This window comes from Sinohyriopsis cumingii, chromosome 17, assembly GCF_028554795.1.
Source record: "Sinohyriopsis cumingii isolate HCF-2022 chromosome 17, ASM2855479v2, whole genome shotgun sequence".
NCBI lineage: Eukaryota > Metazoa > Mollusca > Bivalvia > Unionida > Unionidae > Sinohyriopsis > Sinohyriopsis cumingii.
The window spans coordinates 93,220,951-93,242,177 of NC_142977.1; the positions used below are offsets into that span (position 1 = coordinate 93,220,951).

The window sequence follows — 21,227 nt, forward strand, 5'->3', positions numbered from 1 at the left end:
CCTCATTAGTTTTGCTCTCAGTGGTTTTTGTAATGCCAATGCACACCTACTTCAGTAGTAGATAATGTATCAGTAGAAGACAGCAGTTTCTTGTATAACTCCATTCCAACTTGGCTACACATTGAGGCTTCTTGTAGTATACACAGTCCAGTTATGAATTAGAGTTCTTTTCTTGTTGCAGTGGTTTTTATTATTTCTTTTTTTGGTTGCCACTTAGAGCTAAGTTTATTTGTATCAAGTTGCTATCATCCCTGATTATTATTAGCAACAGTGCTAATTGTTTGATGAAATATTTTGCAAAACAAATCTTTGAATCATTTCTTGCTCACTCTGTAATCAACAGATTGTGTGTTCTAGAAAGTTTGAGGATATAAATCTGTTTGAATGAAAATCACTTATGTAATCATTTAGAAGGCTAATTGCACAGATCCAGATCTGCCATCACATAATGTGCTAGCAGATCTGGATTGATGTTTGTTTAAACCCAGATCTTCTGTTGCATTATGCAATGACAGATCAGGGTCTGTGTTTGCAGTTGGACTGGACATGTAAGCAGATATGTACAGAACATTATTCTTGATGTTAACAAAATTAAAGTTATTTTTAAAAACTTGTTTTGTCTTGTAATCTCAAGTTAGCTGTGGTAGGAAAACAATAACCCACCATGCCAGATATTTACTATGTACAGCCAAGAACATATTTCTAATAGTAAAATGATTTAATTTAGTGAGACACAGTTGAATTATCTTGCCAAAGTATACATTTAGAATGCTACTAAAAATTACTGGAAGGTGTTGACTATTTAAGCAGAGAGAGGATAGTTGCTAAATTCCATTCACATAAAAGATAACATTCTTAATCAAATATTGGAGATTTTTATATTGAAGTTGACCTATCAGATGGACCATTTAAGGGGGCAGGCATGTTGACCATTGCAAGTGGGCATGTTGGTCATTTAAAGGGGAAGGTGGCCTGGATTTTTAAAAAAATAAAAAACTTATATTTGCTCTGATTTTTTTCATCATATTACTTTTTTATTATTGAGATAAAAGTGGGAACAAATCAGGGTTTTAATACTTGGCATATTGCTTTTTTGTGGCAGAAAATCTTGTCCATTCAGTGTGAATGCATCCTCCCACAGAGTGTAGAATTGTTAATACACCATAGGTGTACTCATGCATCCACCACATCTGTGCAGAAACAGTAATCGTTTTCAAGGATGCCATGTTAATGGTTCTGTCATTTAATCAGACAAAAATTGCCTGTTGCAAGTTTAAACCACATTATTGTTCTCCCTTCCCTAATGCCCAACTAATCCTTGATTCATAGTATGCTGGTTGATCCTAACAAGAGATCAAGATAGAAGCAGAGCCACTGACACCTACCAGGCTTTTGCCTTCCTCTCAGGTGGATGACATTGAGGTCTGGTCCTTTGACAAGGCAGTAAATAAACTTAACCATCTGGCACACCATCCTACCACTGGACTTAACCATTTGGCACACCAACCTACCACCAGACTTAACCATCTGGCACACCATCCTACCACCAGACTTAAGGACTTAACCATCTGGCACACCGTCCTACCACCAGACTTAAGGACTTAACCATCTGGCACACCAACCTACCACCGGACTTAAGGACTTAACCATCTGGCACACCAACCTACCACCAGACTTAACAATCTGGCATACCAGCCTACCACCAGACTTAACCATTTGGAACACCATCTGGCACACCAACCTACCACCGGACTTAACCATCTGGCACACCATTCTACCACCGGACTTAACCATCAGGCACACCGACCTACCACCGGACTTAAACATTTGACACACCATCCTACCACCAGACTTAACCATCTGGCACACCATCCTACCACCAGACTTAACCATCTTGCACACCAACCTACCACTGGACTTAACCATCTGGCACACCAACCTACCACCAGACTTAACCATCTGGCACACCAACCATTCAGATCCTTCTCACTTTTGACAATATTTCTTGATTGAGGAAATTTATCAGGAGTTTGCCACAGTTCAAAAATGTTGCTTCACATTGTCATGGCTGGTATGTTTCCTTCATTGACATTGAGACCCATGGTCAATGCAGCCAGTTACCATGAAGTGGCCTGCTAAACCTTCCTAGTTGGACTCCATTTCATCCAAAGAAAGAGAAATGGGTATTTTTAAATGGGAGCTTGGGTATGCCTTCCCATCAAAATAATTTAAGCAATGCAACAGAAATTCAAGTTAATTATCACCTGAACATTATGACATCTTCTCAAGTACATCATTTAATTATTTAGTATGCTTTGAATGATTCCTTGGGGGACATCAGCAGCATTTGGCATACTACCTTTTCCCCCTTAAACCACACATAAAGTGCGGGAACTTTTCTCTGTGACACATAGTTGAGGCACAACATGTAGCCCCCGAGAGATACCAACAACTTGCAAAGTGGAGCTCTCCCTCTAAGGGACTTTCCATTTATCTCTTTTTTTCTCAGTTTTAAAAACATCAACCTACCCACCTAACTGACAAATTCAGCTTCATGATAGCAATGCGTAACAATGCTGCTGTTGGGAGGGGTCACATTAATTTTAATTATTCAATACTTACATACCGCAACTACCAAATACCCTCCTCCCACCATGCTCTGATGGGTGTTGTATTGTTGTCTGTGAAAAAGATGACTGTTTCTGTGCAGGCAAGGTAGATGCTCAGGTACATCCATGTAGTATTGAGAATTCTCCACTCTGTGGGAGGATGTATTCACATCGAAAGGACAAGATTTTTATATAGGAATGAGAAGTAAGCTACGTATTAATGATGGATAAGTATTGCATAATTAGAATTTTAGGATGCACAACATTTTAAAGAAACTCCCACCAGCTCCAACCCCATCCCAGAGAGTAAATGGTTGGTGTCTCACCTTTTGAAGTTTGAACATGCTCCATTAGGAGTTCATTTTGTGCATTTTATCAGCTTTCTTATTGACTTGTCACCCAGGAAGTGTGTGTGTGAGTAATTTTCTTAATGTGTACGGGCATATTGTGCCATAATAATTGTCATGTTTACCCCGACCCAGAGTAGCCCAGTTTGAAACATGTATAATCAAGGTAATTCTGACAGGCCATTGTTTGATGTCAAACATTGCCGAAGGCTAGCACTAATCCGTTACATAAGATTGTTGTGGCTAGAATTGAAGAGCCGGACATAGGAGTTGCGAGGCTGCCCGATAGCCAATTATCACCTAGGTGTCGAAATGTTTCCAAGATCAAAAGAAGTTGCCTGAAGAAGTGGGAGTGTCTTAACTTCTTTCCCTGCAAACAGACAGACAGGTTGAACTGGCCACTAAGATGATTGGACAGGTGCACAGCGCCACCCAATCAGAATCAAGATAGGGGAGAGACCTTGATTTGGGTAGAATGATATCCCCACGTCTTCCGGCAAGAGTTAGTTCGCTGAGAGAAATTACCCAGAGTGGAGGTTAGCGTAACTCTGAATAGCCATTCGTTATTGGCGGGAAAATCTTAGAGCAGGAAATTCTAAGTAGAGAGCTTCAAATAAGGAAGCTTTGAGGGACAGATCAGTTTCAGTTTGGTCCCGTAGTCTCAGATAGAGAGATGGAGGAAAGGAGAAGAAGGTGAAGTTGAAGTCTAGGAGCGAAATTGGAGGAGGAGATAATAGAGAGGGAAAGGAGAAAAAAAGGAGAAGTTGAAGTCTGGGAGCGAAATTGGAGGAGGAGATAGTAGAGAGGGAATGGAGACAAAGGAGGAGTTACAGGAACGGAAAGAAGGAAGGAATCATCGGGAAGAAATAGATGAGTAGATGCAAGGACGGGGGAAAATTGAACTCACACTGTAAATCACGGGATGAATTAGGCTGTCACTTGGTCGAGGGAAAGACGAGTGATTGGAAGTTATCGTTTTAAATTATCACATTTATTAAATTGTTATTGATTGAATTTCATCTTCGTGTTCTCGAAAATTTAACCGTCGGCATTGCTGACTGGGGGCTCAGAGCTGTAAAACTACCTCGTCACTAATTTAACTTTCTAACCTCACGAGCCAGGGTGGAACTTTCATCATAATTTAATTAAATTATATTGGAAGAACCCCACCCCAATACATGCAAACGTCACAATAATTAAAACTTTAATCTACAAATTGCTTAATCTAAGGATGTAAGTGGCATCCACATATATCAGGTATATAAAATTCAGTGGCATATCATCAGCATTAACTTTTTTTGCAAGTGATATACTTGGGGATGTACAATAAAATTCACTACTAAGATAATGGTCAGAAATCATGTTAAGAGCCAATATGCCATTTCCCTCAGTTAACCAATTACTCAAGTGCATGAAGTGGTGTGTGTGTGTGTCAGAACATATTTTAACCAAATTATAAAATGCCCAAATTGGATATTGGTGGTTTTTGCTAAGAAAGCTTAATTAATAAGTGTTTTAAGTCAAGTTCATTCACAGGTATTGATCATATTTAAGATGTGCATTGTAACGTGTGTAAAAGTGCCTTGGAGCTCAGTAAACAGAACAATGTAATCTGACTTGTTTCTGCCTCAAACTAGTTTGGGGGGATACTATTTGATTTCATGCAACAGAGATTCAGTCCTCAACAAAGTTTTCAAAAATAATGGGGGGTGGGGGTGGAAGTGAAATCTGACTTGTTCAGAATTATTATATATGCTGGTAACTCATGTTGTATTTTAATGTACAGTGTAACCAAAAGAGGGGGTAGAAAGCATGATTGTAACAAAACTATTTCACCCATACTACAGAAATGGTTCTGAATTAGTCATATCCATCTACATGTAGCTTGTCACAGCTGGAAGTGTCACCTGGCCCATGTACATCAAAGTCATATGCATCAGACCTATGCATCTCTTGCCATATTCAATGAAATAAAACAGGATTGAGTTAGTTTATAAGAGTATTGAAAAATCAGTTGATATATAATGACTTTAAAATCTTCAAATAAAAAACAATATGGAAATGCTGTGCATATTGACACTGCCCCCCCCCCCCTTCCAGGGTATACTGCAGATAAATTTGCTGTTCCAAAGATAAAGGTCTTTTTAAAAAAATCTGATCATTTATGGTATATTCTCATTGTTCCCACAAAGTTATATAGACATTATTATTTTGTGTACCAGGTCCCAGCTACATGGAATGAATTACCATTGATTGTAGACACAAGGACACTGATCTCATTCAAGACTGCTCTTAAACTCACTTATTTTGACTTCAAGAATGCACTTAGAGACTTAATAATGTTTACTTCCTTAATTATTCTCATCATGTGTTTATTTTGTAATTTTATGGTGTTTTGTTTATGTAATCTTGTCATTGTACATGTTTTTGTACAGCACTTAGAACAACATTCAATTTCGACCACACATCGTTTGAACTAGTCCAAACCACACTCACACTGGAGAAAAGGTCAGTCCATTTTTTCTGCCTATACCGCCCTCTTCCTAGTAGAAAAAACAGCTGGCTGACTCTCTTTTTGGAGCAGTTTCCAAATCTCCTGGACTATGAAATTCGATAGGTGGCAACCTGATTATTCTTGGAGATTTCAACTTTCACTTTGACTGTCTCGGAAACTCAAACACATCAAAACTCATAGATTCCATTAATGTTTTCAACCTCAAACAGTCAGTTAACCAACCCACCCATAAACATGGTCACATTTTAGACTGGATTCTTCATAGACCCGATAACATTCTACGGTCCTCCCTGGTATCCCATGACCTTGCGTCAGATCACCTCTGCATTATATGCCATCTTGACGTATCAGTCCCAAACCCTCCACCTTTATCTGCTACTAAGAGAAACCTCCGTATGATAAATAGAATCAAACTAATGCACGACATCCACGCTAACCTAACAACTTGCTTATCTTGTACCGCAGAACAACTCGATAAATGCCTGCGTTCATTGCTTGACAAACATGCCCCAGCTACCAAGTGCAGAGTATCAATTCAAAAGTGTTCTCCATGGTATAACAGTGTTAGTGACCAGCTTCGCACTGCTAAAGGAGACCGTTGTAAAGTTGAGAGGCTCTGGCTTTCCACCAGACTCACTATTCATAAACAAATCTATGAAGCCGCTAAGAAGAATGTCACAAATATAGTCCATGCAGGGAAATCAGCCCACTACACTACTAAGATCATGGAAAGTTCCAGCTGCAAAGAGCTCTTTGAGGTTACTAACAAGCTAATGGCAAGGAACAAATCTACACCACTTCCAACTTCCTGTCTCTCCATTCGACCTTCCGGACATGTTTGCAAATTTCTTCCATGACAAAGTACAAACCATTAGAGATAAGCTTGACACCTCAATTTCAACTGACTTGCCATACAGTTGGGATACAGAACTTGAGCAGCAACCATTAGCAGCATTTGAACCTGTCTCTATGGATTTCGTACGTTCAATCCTGATGAAGAGTGCACCAAAGTTATGTGAACTTGACCCAATTCCAACATCACTGCTGCTTGAGTGCTTAGATCCAGTATTGCCTTCACTAACTGATGTTATTAATACCTCTCTCTCATCTGGGGAATTCCCATCATTTTTCAAAACTGCCATTGTAAAGCCTTTGCTGAAGAAACTAACACTAGACCATAATGATTTAAAGAACTAATGCCCAGTTTCTAATCTCCCATTCATATAAAAAATCTTAGAAAAGGTTGTTCTATCCCAGCTTGTATCTCATCTGAATTCAAACAGTCTTTTTAGCAATGTACAATCTGCATATCGCCCTTGCCACAGTACTGAAACTACTCTTCTAAAAGTAGATGATGACATTCTTTCTGCGTTGGATAGCGGAAAGATTACAGTCCTCACCCTCCTTGATTTGTCTGCAGCATTTGATACAATAGACCATGATATATTACTTCACCATCTCCAGCATGTATTTGGCATTCATGATACAGCCTTATTGAGGTTCAAGTCCTACTTGGTGAACAGGACACAAATTGTATCTGCAAATGGAATACACTCCAGCCCAGTTGATCAATGTTGTGGTGTTCCACAGGAGTCTGTTCTTGGACCTGGCTGGTTGTTCATCCGTCCATTCATTAGCACGTTTGTTATCAGTTATTGCTATTCTTCCGAAACTACCTGAGGGATTACTATGAAACTTTACACACATAGCATACACATTCATCCCATAGTCTAGTTGGTGCTGCTCGGACATCTAATATGGCTACCACAATGGCCATCTTGATTTTCTTTTTATTGCTACTCTTCTGAATTGATGGCCATGTCTACATGGGTTTTCACTAAAAGACTTATTATGCTGTCAGTATGCTTCTAATTGAAAATGGTACCAGTCAGTTATTCAGTATGGCCACCACAGTGACCATCTTCAAAATTTTTGTTTGTTGCTACCTCTGAATGGAAAGTTATATTGACATGGGGTTTTCACCAGAAGAATGGTATATTATGGTTATGAATGAAAATGGTGCTGATCAGGTGTCTGGTGTGGCATCACTGTTGCCAACTTGAAAGTCTTGTTATGGTTAGTTCACAAAAAGAAATGTAATATTGTCATGGGGTTTTCACCAGAAGAATTCTTAGGTTGGTTCTAAATGTATATGAAACATGCCAGTCTCATGTACAGTATGGCTGCCACAGTTGCTATCTTGAAAATCTTGTTATTGCTATTCATCCAGAATGGAAAGTAATCTTGCCATGAAGGATATTTTTGTATTTTACAACAAGATAATTTGTTAAAATTGTAATATAATTGATATGACAGGATCTTTTATTTTATACATCAGAGCAAAACTTTCGTTTCTCCGCTATGTTAGGGCCCAGAATTTAAAGGAAGAGTCTCTTGAAGGGACTGATGCTCTTCTGCTGAAAAGAATTTCCAGGAATTAAGGATAAGACCATTTCAAAGAACCTTTAATTCCCTTTTATTTTGGTGTTTGATTGATGGGAGTAATATGGGTTATAGAGTAAACAGCTTGGCCTTACTCCAGATGTGCACCTTTCAAAAAACTGTTAGCTCCACTTTCTGGACTAAAGAGGTAAATTGTACTAAGAAAAGGAGCCCATAACATTATTTCACATTTCATATATTTAATTATTTATTCATTGAACTTTCAGAAGCTGGTATTGTCTAATCAGGCAAAATTCATTTTCCCTTTTTTAACAGGTGCTAAATATAGTGTACTTTATACTTTTCAGGCTGATTTATTTATCACAAGGGAGCAATTCATTTTAGTTAGCAGTATGCTTAGATCATGTACAGTTTCCACAAGTACTATCGGTACATCCAAATAAATTTCAGCCACATTTCATCAAACGTAGAATAGAGGTATGCCAACATTCTCTCCATTGTGCCTGTTTCAAATGCAAACAACTTCACCATACATATGTCACTAGTGAGTGCCCCTAAGAAGTTGTTTACTAATAATCCCATGCTAGTTGTTTACTAATAATCCCATGCTAGTTGTTTACTAATAATCCCATGCTGTTATGACAATCCATTCAGGAGGATTAGTGATAATATTTTAAAGATGGGATGTCGTCAGATTGACACCTTTTTTATTAGATCTATTAGTAGTAATAAGATTTGTAAGATGGTCACTGGCAGCCACGTCAGATCGGCACTATTTTCATTTTGGACAAACTAGACATCATAACAAGTCTTCTGGTGGAAATCCACTGGCTATATTATTTCTTTTCAATCTTTCCAACTCACTTCACTTTCTGCTTCATAACTTGAAAAGACATTTAAGATTAAGTGATCAAACTTTTTCTAAATGTACATTATCACTAAAAGCTATGTCACATATCACATTTGGGGCCCTTATCTTCAAAGTTAAGGTTATGTTGCTATATGTTGAATTATTCTATTTCACTTACACAGTATAATTTTAGAGACATTCGAGAAAGAATGATGAAATGTGATATAACCCATACATCATCACTAACAGGTTTATCATGTATCAAGTTCATGGTCACTGTTAAATAGTTGAAGTTCAGTCTCATTCGCCCCTCTGTAGGGGGATGAAACTTGGCATACTTATAAATTTGGACTAGGAGATGTGTTGTGCTGCATTTTTGAGGTTTTATCCTCGAAGACACCTAAACAGTTCCATATTTTGTGGTTTTTTCTTGTTTTTCCTTTGTCTTATAAAAGCTGTTAAGACACAAAGATGAACCATTGTGTTCCTCAATTTGGTGTCTCATGTATCATAGTCAAGGTTTTATCTCCAAGGTCAAATTCACTGACAGTTTTTAATGCCTTTTCTGCACTTTTCCTCTAATACAGTTTAAGATAGGGCATTTCAGTATCTACCCACAGAAATTACAGGTCTTTCTGATTTCATGAATGTAGGAATTCATTGTGGTTGCTCTTGGGGAGGGGGGAGAATTCACTGAAACCTCTTGTTTCATCTTGACAACAATAAATCAGTTACATATTTTCAAGATTTTCTTTTTTAATTTTTTGTTTTTAAAATACCATATTGATTTGGATTCAATAGAATATTTAACATACATGTGCAATATTGACAAATTACGTCTTGTCAAGTAATTAGTCGTGATCCAGAAGAGGGGATAAATATAACTGCATGTGGCTAGCATGCATGTGAGGGGAGTCACCATAATTTATTATCATCCTGTCTACATTTACCAGAGGGCTTTGCACATGATAAAACCAGAGGTAAATGGATGTGAGAACTAATGAAGCTTGTCAGTTTAGCCTCCCACAACTTTCCCTAATGGTGAGTCATTTGCTTCTAAACCAAGACCAGTTTACCACAGGGTTACATGATATCCTATTACTATTTATTTCCTGGTAGGATGTCTTAAAAATAGTCATGATGTATAGTTTAATTTACCCAGCAGGGATTGAAGTGTATTGATTTCTGTGTATTGACCTTCCACAATGTGTGGAGATGCATTTATGATAGACATACATACATACATGCATGCATACATACATACATACATACATACATACATACACACATGCATACATACATACATACATACATACATACATACATACACACACACATACATACACAGACACATACATACATACACACACACATACATACATACACACACATACATACACACATGCATACATGCATACATACATACACACACATACATACATACATACATACATACACATACATACATACACACACATACATACATACACACACACACATACATACATACACACACACATACATACATACATACATACATACACACATGCATACATACATACATACATACACAGACACATACATACACACACATACATACACACATGCATACATACATACACACACATACATACATACACATACATACATACACACACACATACATACATACACACACACATACATACATACATACACACACACGCATACATACATACATACATACATACATACATACATACATACATACATACATATTTAATTAGTTTACGGGATTGTATACACATTTTCCCCATCATCCTCTTAACTTTAAATGACCAAGAGACTTGAGGCATCATACTACAGGTCAGAATATTACTGGAACTGGCAGAAAATATTTTTCTTAATAATTGAGATGTTGATGCTACAGTTGTACACGAAAAAATGAAAGTCAGGGTGTATGGCATACCGATGTTGATATGGGCCACTACTGGTTTTGTTTGGTGTTTTTTTCTTCTCCGCTTTCCTGGATAGCCATTTAACTAGTGCAGATTTCACATGCTTCTCCATTCGATCTGTCTCATCTGTGACCAGGAAGTTAGCTCATTGCATTAGAGATATCACTACAGATGTCTTGTGTTCCAGATGGTGATTGAAAAACAAGTTGATGTACTGGTCATTGTGGGATCATTTTCTATACACAGTGACTTTGGCTGATCCATCATCATTTACATGTATACACATATCCAAGAATGGTAGCTTGCCATTTTCTTGTTCTGAAGTTAACTGAATATGTGGTGCAATAGAGTTGAGATGATCAGAAAATTCCTGAACATGGTACAAGTGTAGTTCAGTCATGGTATTATCCACATATCTGAGCCAGATATATGGTGGGTTCTTGGCCAATTCCAAGCCTTTGTCTTAAAAATCTCTATGTATAATAAATTTGTAGCTATTGTTGAGACTGGGGACATACAGTAACAGGTATAAACAGCTGACTTCTAAGTAAAAATCTCACTCCTCAACCAGTGCCTGGTGAGGCATGTAGATTCATGAAAAAGTGAAGACAGAAAATAACTTTCGTTTATGACATAAATGGCCACTGACAGAGTGTAACAGTCAATATATTGTACACAATTCCTTGCATTTAAAAAATTGTACTCTCTCATAAACAGTGTTCAAAGTTTAGTAGTGCACAAAAACCTTTTCATGGCATAGCTCATGTATCTTTTTTATTTTAATGCTTCATTATTCTTGTCGAATAAACTTTGGAAATATTTATGACATGTCATAATCTTCCAGCATTCTTTATCACACATGTTTCATATAAATAGTATGGCATTTATTTTTAATCAATTTCCAAGCTTTGTATTAGTGCTTTCAGTAATTTCTTCAATGTGGGCATTTGAAATGAAAGGGAAACCATGATGAATTAATGGCCAGTTAACAAAGCACTTTTATGAAATATCATTTATTGAGAAAGAACATCGAAGTTACCACTTGATGAAGAATGTTATATAAATTTCTGCTTCTTTATATGCTAACCAGTACAGTATGCATGTAATCAATGTTGTAGCTAAGCAGCTTTTCTAATGTACACTCCATTATGAATGGGGTTATAAAAAATTTAAACCTCATAAAAAATGAATGTACTCTACATCATCTTTGCTGACTTTAATGTCTTAACACTCCAGTGGAAGATTCCAACAACCAGACAAATACAGTCCAACGTGTGGAAATAATTCCCATGGGCAACATAAACCACCAGTGTTATATTGTGGCAAAACTCGGTTGCAGTATTTCTTAAATCGCTTGAGGTTACAGTGAAATGCATCAGACTTGGCCTTGTTTTGGAATTTGATGAAAAATTCCTTTGGAAATGACCCAGGTCCAGGACATTTTGTTGTCATAAATCAGGTGACAGCCTGTATATGAAGAAGACCAAGTAAACAGTTATTCATAATATCGGTCTTTGGTAATCTATGATCGGAGATTTTGTTATAATTGGAGAGGAATTATTTAAATTATTCATTGGAATAGCAATGTGCTCATTTACATTTTTTTTATACTAAAACACTATTTGGGGATTATTGTGAATTCGTTCAAGGACATCCTGGATCATATGATTGTTATCCATCAAGACTATTGATGTATCAACAAATTAAAGACTATTGGTACATTGATACATTTGAGATTAAACTTTGTTTCAAATACTCAATACTTTTGGACTTGTGATAGAACTTCTAGGATTATATGAGAGTTAATTCACACTGCTGTAATTTCCTAGTACAGTTTTACTTTGTAACTTAGGGAAATAAATATTTGTTGAGTTTATGAAACTTGCTTTTTCTTTTACTTAGTTTAAGACCATAGAGTTCTAACACTTGTCTCAAAACTTCTGAATAAATCTGCAGTTGTATTTGGGATTAGGAATGCATGCATGTAAAGTCCATCTGGTACTTTCGCTAGTAAGTATGGATCACTGTTTATATCCAGATGAATACAAATGTGCAAATGGGTGATAAAAATGAGTTTGAGACATACTTTTGAATCTCACAAATAATTCTGTATTCAGAAAATCTATGAGAATTTGCAAAGGGAATTTTAGACAACCTTGTTCAGGACAGTGAACACGAAGAGCTGTGAATGCTTAATTGACTTTGTGCCTAAGTTGGTGCATCAGTGTTGGACTTATCTAAACCACTCATGTATTAGTTTTATTACATGAACAAACCACAGTATGGCAAGATTGTAAAAATATTGCCATTACACTCTGGTGGCCTAGTGGTTAGAGCATCTGCCTTGGATGCAGGAGGTCTCTGGTTCTAACCCCAGCTGAGTCATACCTGAAACTTATAAAAATGTTTCTGACAGCTGCCTTGCTAGGCACTCAGCATTAAGAGGTTAGTGTTAGGACTGGTTGGCCTGGTGTTGTGATAATGTGACTGGGTGGGACATCATGCTACATGTCTGCTGCATGGTACCCCAGTGTAGCCTGCTACACTACAGACATCATAGCGATATGACTCAAAAATTCACCCTCACGATGAGAATTCATCCTCACCATGACTATTCATCCTTATCATGAGTATTCACCCTCATAATGTGTATTATTCTCACCATGAGTAGTCATCCAGTGGAAATTTTGAACTTATCTCATCTGATCTGTCCATCACAAATTTATCTTTGTTCACATCATCATCATCCAGTACCTGCAGTGTTTCTAAAGGTTGTGTAAAAACTAAATAGACATAACTACCGTTAACTTGATAACCCTTAATGTCATACAGAGGATCCATGTATATGTACTCCAACTGTGAACATTTATATTTTTCTAGTAGCAAGATATGTGGAAAAGTTTGCCAGTAGCTTCCCAGGGGTTGTTGGTTCTTCCCATGACCCTCCCTGACTTTTCCTCCACCAAATATTGTATCTGCCATGTATGACCTATCATGTGCTAAAAATGGTGTGTGCGTGATTTGGATTTTTAACGTAGCTTTAACAATTTTTCAGTCATGTCGCTATGATGTCTGCAGTATGACAGTTCATAGTGATGTCTAGCACTGGGGCATCATGCCACAGACATTTAGCATGATGTCCCACCCAGTCACATTATCCTGACACCAGGCCGACCAGTCCTAACACTAACCTCTTCATGCTGAGCGCAAAGCGAGGCAGCTGTTAGTACCATTTTAGTAAGTCTTTGGTATGACTCAGCCGGAGATCGAACCCACAACCTCCTTCATCTGAGGTGGATGCTCCAACCACTAGGCCACCGAAGCGTTTACTAAAAATGGTGCTAAACCCAAAAATTAAAAAAATTATTAATGTTGAGTATAGAAAAGCAGGTATTGAGTTGAAAAGAGTATCACATTCAGAAAGACAATCATCTATAGTCCGCAGAAGCACATATTAGCAAACAAAAATGAATATCAAGCTGTAACAAGCAAGTATAGAGTTCACAGAAGCAAGTATTGAGTTGAAAGAAATGAGCATTGAGTTAAGAAAAGTGAGTTTTGTGTGGAGAAAAAAAAAAGGCAAGTATCAGGTAGAGAAAACTGACCTGTGAAGCAGAAGATACATTGATGTTTATTAAGGTAAGGTAGGCCACTGGCTCAGATTAACATTTGTACAAGTAGAATGCTAGTATACAATGATAATTGAAGGATAAAGAGAAACTTGGTTATCTTGTGAACAAAATATTCTCCATGGTTTTTGTATTCTCATTGTTTAGGGACCAACCATTTTATTCAGGATGGGAGGTGGGGTGGAGAAAGAGAATGCTTTTCTTTCCAGACAGGATATTTCTTTGATCTCCATTTGATTTTTTCCCAAATTCACTAATTGTTATCCCTGTTTTCACTAATTGTGAGCCTGGAAGGTTGGCAGCTATGGATATATGAAACTAGCATAGAAAAGCATATTGAGGCCAAGGGCTGTCATGTATTTATCAGAGACATACCATTTTACAAGTCAGTCAAAACACTAAATTCAAGAAAAAAATGCAAATGAAGGTTTTAGTAGGAAACTAAGAGCCTTAGAGCTAATAAGCAAAGACAACAATATAGTATTACTTCCACTGGCTAAATAGACTGTCACACAACAGCTGCTTTGTAGTTTTCCCCATGTTAGGCTTATGATAGAAGATATACACTGTATTATACAGGTCATAGCTGGGGTCCTTCCAGCAGTGAGTATGCAAATGAGAAGGCATAAACATATGGCTTCTTTAGCTGGTAATAAGAATGGTAATAAATATACTTACATTTATGCATCTTGAATTTTCTCAAATTGTACTTTCTTAGAGTTTTGCAAACCGAATGACATCACCAGTGTCATGGAAAATCTGATACATGCTGAAATTGTGCAATAATTTTGACTACATTTCAAACTGAAATCACATTCTACCTTTTTCACTGAATTGACCCAATAAATCCAGTCCATGATAAGCAGAAAAGCAGAATTGAGCTGGATCAATAAAAGAACAACATCCATTACAGACCAACTGCACAAGTTTGTTTCATTGCACCTTCATTCAAAATATGACTATAAATTTCAAGTTTAAGTAGACGAAAATGAAAATATTTTTAAAACTAATGTTGAGAATGCGATAATCTTCAAACGTTGCTGGGCAGTTCTATGTGCATATTAATATTGTTTCTGTTTATTGATGAATCTGTGATTGTGTATTTATTTTGAAATGCAACATAAATTCATTTAGTTTCTTGTAGTGTATTCCTTTATTATTAGGCTTTAGGTATGAACACAAAATGAGTATATAATAAAAAGGTTACTGCGTTTGTATATGAAAATATGAACTCCTTTTTTTCAGACTAATACTGTACTCCCAAAAGTTGTGAAGTATTATTTTAAAAAACTCATTCATATTCCCATATGAATAGAGTAACCTATATTTCATCCTCGCTACCCACATCGTTTGGTCGATACTCACTTTTCCTGGCTTGACATTTGCTACTTGATTTTTTTCAACTCGATACCTGCTTTCCTTCACTTAATACTTGCTTTTCTTGGCTCAACATTTGTTCTAATTTTACTCAGTACTCAATAGAATAAAAGTAAACCTCTCGAGCTGTGGGTACTTAGATGTGTGCACAGTATTATATTGTACAGTGAATTAAATTTTAATTGAGACTTTTGTGGATAGATCTCATATTTTTAACAGGTATGAAAAATAAACAGTAATTAAACATTGTGAAGTTCTAGGTTTCTGGCATATGTCAGATTTGCAGATTCACCTTGTCATTTGTGTGAAAAAATACTTGAGGAATTATAGCAATATTTTTCACATCTCTGTCACTTTAAAAAACAAATACATTAAAGGCCTTCCCAACTAAATATAGCAACATACTTTATTCTAATTGCCTTAGTGTAATCTCTTGCTTATGATGTTTTGATGCTGATTGACATCAAACTAAATCCAGCCAGTTCTTGACATCTAATAGGTGAAATTGGACCACAACACTTTCAATGTTACTGGCATGGACTTGATCAGTAGTAGTACCCTTTCTATGGCCGTAACTAATGTTATTTCACTCATTCATGATTTTATCTCTTCTTTTTCAGAACACGGGATTGTTTTTGAAATCTGTATAGATCTCTCAAGATGTTAGACTATTACACTGTATTAGGAGTCTCAAAGAATGCTACAGAAGCAGAAATCAAGAAAGCGTAAGTATTTTGATGAATTTAAAATTTTGATGACAGAAGATCATGCTGAAATGAAAGCTGAATCTCTCAAACATTCTACTAGCACAAGAGGCAGTGTGTTATTTTAAGTTGGAGTGGGTGTATCTGTATGGCTGACAAACTTTTTCTATTTGAGGTGTAGCACTTGCTAAAATTACAAGTAATTTACCCTGGGGATATTTGGCTCTGCTTCCCAATTATTAGACAACATTCAACTAATTTTGTAATGTGGGACTATCACTATCTTCCATCAACTCAGGTATGTTTCCCCTGAGCCAGCTGTCTTGTTGTATGTCATCATGTTGCCCTTTGATCATCACTTAATGGTAGTCCATTAGTTTATCTTGCATACAGAATGCACTTCATAGGCAACATGTAAGTGCAATACAAGCTATCTGTAATGTTTCAAAGGATGACAATTTGAAAACTGTATCACTCAAGACTATCAGAACTGGTTTCAGCTTCCTAACTTGAATTTCCAGGGGAGGGGATATAGGTGGGAGAATTTGGACAATATAGTATCAGTCTCTTTGAGTGCCACTTGCAGTGGATATTCCATAAGTACTCTTTTACTGATAGATTTATTTGATCTATTTTCTTAGAAACACTGAAAATATCAGTCTGTGAGATTATTGAAGGTATCACTATATATGAATTAAATATTGTCCATTGCCATTACACTCCAGTGGCCTAGTGGTTAGATTGTCAGCCTTGGATGTGGGAGGTTGCTGGGTCGAACCCCAGCTGAGTCATACCAGAAACTTATAAAAATGGTACTGACAGCTGCCTTGCTAGGCACTCAACATTAAGAGGTTAGTGCTAGAACTGGTCAGCCTTGTGTCAGGATAATGTGACTGGGTGGGACTCATGCTACATGTCTGCAGGATGATGCCCCAGTGCTAGACATCACTATAAACTGCCACACTGCAAACACTGTAGCAATATGGCTGAAAAAGTATTAATTCTCCATTTTACTTCTTAGCATGTTTTTAAACTTAGTTTTAGACTAATGTTTTTTTTTTGTATCTTTATTGTGCACTTATCTATATCATGGCTGGTTGGAAAGTTTTTGAAACTGAATGTTGTCCAGTTCTCTAGCTTTTTGTGCAAAGTGGTTTACATGGTATCTGGTGTCCATCCATTGTTCTCACTTTTTTTCCTCTTTATAACATGAAAGCTGGTTGAGATTAAGGGATGAAACTCGTTACCCTCGTATATCATATTTTGAATGTATAATGCATATCTCAGTATTTGCATTTTCCCTCACACTTTCAAGCCATTTAAGATTAAGGAGTGAAACTTATCTTTATGCATTATTGTTAGAAGGTGTTTTGCAATCCACATTGGAAATCATTTTTTAAAGGACAATGAAACAACTGTAATTTAAGTTTTCATTCACACTTGCCATTCAAGTCCATAACTTCAGAGCTGTGTTGGTGGTCCAATCTTCAAGTGTAAAGTCACTGGTCAGTATTCTAGGTTTCCATCACACTTTCCTTTGTTCCTTGTAATTTTAGAGCCCCATCATCTTTACTTAAGGATGAAATTTGGTATTTTTGTACATGTCTCATGTACCACAATAGGAGTAGTGTATTAAGGTCATGGTCAGGGTTCAGTGTTTCAAGTTCTTTTCTATAATTTAAGAGCCATTGGAGATTAAGAGATGAGATGAAACATGATATGCTTTTACATTATCATTGGCAGGTGTGTCAAAGCACTTTAGGGGTCCTATCATGAAAGTCATGGGATCACTATTTTGATTTGTCCTTTATATTTTCCATTCCATTCTATAACAGTAGAGTCATTTGAGATAAGTGATGAAAGTTGCATGTATCAGCCTTAGTAGTATTTTCTCTTAACTTGTATTATTTATGAGCTGTTCAAAGCAAAGGAAATAAACATGTTGCACATATATATAAATTCACTAAAAAATGTGTTGCATTCCACATTTGGGGTCCTGTATTCAAGGTCAAGGTCATTGGCATATATTTCTTGGTTTCTTTGCTTTTGCTTTCAGATGCATTCATGAGCCCTGGTACAGTTATCTTTCTGTTTGATGGCATATCATGCGTCACAGTCAAGGTTTTTATCTTCAACCTCAAGCTCACTGATCAGTTTTCCATAATTTTTTTTGCATCTAATTTCATTAGAGATAAATATATTAAACTTTGTTACTTTCTTTGTCTTCCAAAAAACATAGTTCAGTCACAACAATCACAGCCAGACTTTATTGTATGGTGACTGTACCACAGTATGTGGTTGACAAAAACGTATATATTTGCTTGATGGAATTAAAGGTGGATGACATGTAGTTTTGTCAGTACTGATATGTAGGAATGGCATTTAAAAGTAATTCTGGTCTTGCCTGTGTTAGTAGACACCAAAACATGTATCACTTTTCTTATTGTGTTGGTTATGGTAGCAGTGGTGTTAACAGGACTAGCTTCAATAATGTTAAGGTTGTGTCTGTTGTCAAAACCACATTAGTGTGAAAATGAGACATAGCAGTCACTTTTCCACTGGCAGTGATGGTGGCATCAGCAGTTTGTTGTCCGTCCCTCTCTAGTGGGAAAGTGAACCATAACAGTCACTTTTCTTCTGGCAGTGGTGGTGGTATCAACAGATAAGATTTTGCTTTGGGTTTTTCATTTGCATATATTTCCTAAACCCTTCAATAGGTTTTTATCATTCTTCATATAAATCAATATGAAGGTATGACCATTAATTCTAGGTCATGCTCACAGGCCTATTTGACTTTCAAAGGGAACAAAGGCAATGCTTTGAGAATGGACTTTACATGCAAGTTACAGCCTCATTTAAATTGGTAAAGGTATTTGCAAGTCATATAGGTGTACAGGTATGCAGCAGCTTGGAGGGTACATCATTGGTGCAGGTGAGGCACCTTTTTGTGACTTTTTTCTTATACAGCTGTCAGCAGTTTCAACACTTTTTCTTTTCAGATACAGAAAATTGGCCTTAAAATGGCATCCAGACAAAAATCCAGACAGAAAAGATGAGGCCGAGAGAAAGTTCAAAGAGATAGCTGAGGCCTATGAAGTGTTGTCAGATAGTAATTGCAAATCTTTTATTATTATGCTGTTTTCCTGCATAATTGACATGTGATGTATTTAAGGGGTGTGTGTGTGTGTGTGTGTATGTGTACTCTTGTCAGCATAGTAAAATTTCAGCAATAAAAATGGGTACAAACATGATTCAGCCATAAGTCTGTAATATTCATTTATCACCTTGGCAGCTTGTATCCCTTTGTAATTTCAAAACAGAAAGCATAAAGGATATAAAATTGCCGTAACACTCATCTTGTTTGCATTTCCAATTGAGTGGAATTTTTCAAGGTAAACAACAATCCTGCTCACTATCCTTTTTCCAGATCCTGGAAAAATCGATTTGAGTGAAATATAGAAAGTAGAAACAGTGCATCTGCATCTAGTATTTGCAATGTCTAGTTTTAATATTTCTCTTTTTGTTTTGAAAAAAATGAAAATAAAATGGGCAAGCAGCATAACTCTTATATACACGAGTTCAAAAGGATGAAATAGCCAAAGTTATGAAATTTTTAAGAATTATTCAAAGATTATGGAAGATGAATTTCATCACTCCTGTTGTTTGAAAAAATAGACTCACCCCTGCAAATATGACAGCCATGGTAGTAAAGAAAGTCCTTTTGGGTTTCAAAAATGAACAAGATGACAGTGTTAGAGGCTCCCTGGCAAAATTATTGATCAATGAAATTACCAAATTATGTGCATTCTTTATATCCTCAATGTTCTTCGTTTTTAAAATCACATGAGTGTACAAAATGACAGGGTGATGGTACCAATATGACACCCAGTATGACCACTCATCAGCCATCTTGAAAATCTTATTGATTTTCCTTCTAAATATAAAGTCATATCAACATGGGTATTCACCAGTAGACTTCTTTGTAAATCTAGGTGGTTCTAAATGAAATGGTACTGCTTGGACATTCAAGATGGTTGCCAGTGGCCAGCTTGAAAATCTTATAAAAATGTTAGTAAATGTACCCATTGATCTTAATTGGTTATCCCTGTACCTGATCAAAATGAAATTGTATTAAGTGTTTACAAACGTGAACTGCTTTGTTGTAGGTTGATGATGGCAGGGTGTATTTTGCAAGTCAGATCTGTCTGAAGGGGTGACTTATCGTCAGAGTCAGAGTTGCATTTTTGGAAAAATAAATTAGCCCAGCTGGATCATTAGATAGGAAGATAGGAAAATGAACAAAACTTGTTTCACTGTGTGAATATGTCACAAATAAATTAACAACTTGCAATTTGTTTTAATTAAATCCACATATGTTAATGATGCTTAAATTTTAAATCCATTTTATATAATAAATCATGAACTCAGTTATAGGTCAAAGCTTGATATAAAAATAGTTCACAATGATCCAATTCACAATATTCCATAATATTTTAATTCCACACATCTTACAAAATAAACAATGAAAGTAAAATGTACATTGTTTTTTAATTCAGTTTCCTGTAAATGTCTGTACCTAATGTCTGGTACATAGTCCAAGATTTCATCCTCATTGTTTCATAAAGATCTGAAATCTCCATTGTCATCTAGTAAACTGCCATGGTTTTGTCATTGCAAATATCGTCTTGACTCCCTTTCCTAGTTATATGCAGGTGCTTGGGCTCTGTAAGTAACACTTTGGTCATACACTTTATGAAAAAGTGGCGACTGAACATGGGTCATTTGTGCTGCAAGATCAAATAGCATCCCGCTGTTACTTGCCACTGAGCAAGTATCACTGACAGCTCAATTAAAGG

The 21,227-nt window shown here is 36.5% G+C and overlaps 1 protein-coding gene across 5 annotated transcripts in view; it reads left to right on the plus strand.

The window, feature by feature from the left end:
• LOC149779434 (dnaJ homolog subfamily B member 6-like) overlaps positions 1-21,227 on the plus strand; it is a 76,484-nt gene that overhangs the window by 25,875 nt on the left and 29,382 nt on the right. For all 5 annotated transcript variants that reach the window (XM_089940094.1, XM_089940098.1, XM_089940096.1 and 2 more), the window contains exons 2-3: positions 16,288-16,392; positions 19,371-19,480. In XM_089940094.1, coding sequence (XP_089796220.1) covers positions 16,328-16,392; positions 19,371-19,480 — 175 coding nt within the window. In that variant the 5' untranslated portion in view covers positions 16,288-16,327. The remainder of the gene's footprint in view (positions 1-16,287; positions 16,393-19,370; positions 19,481-21,227) is intronic.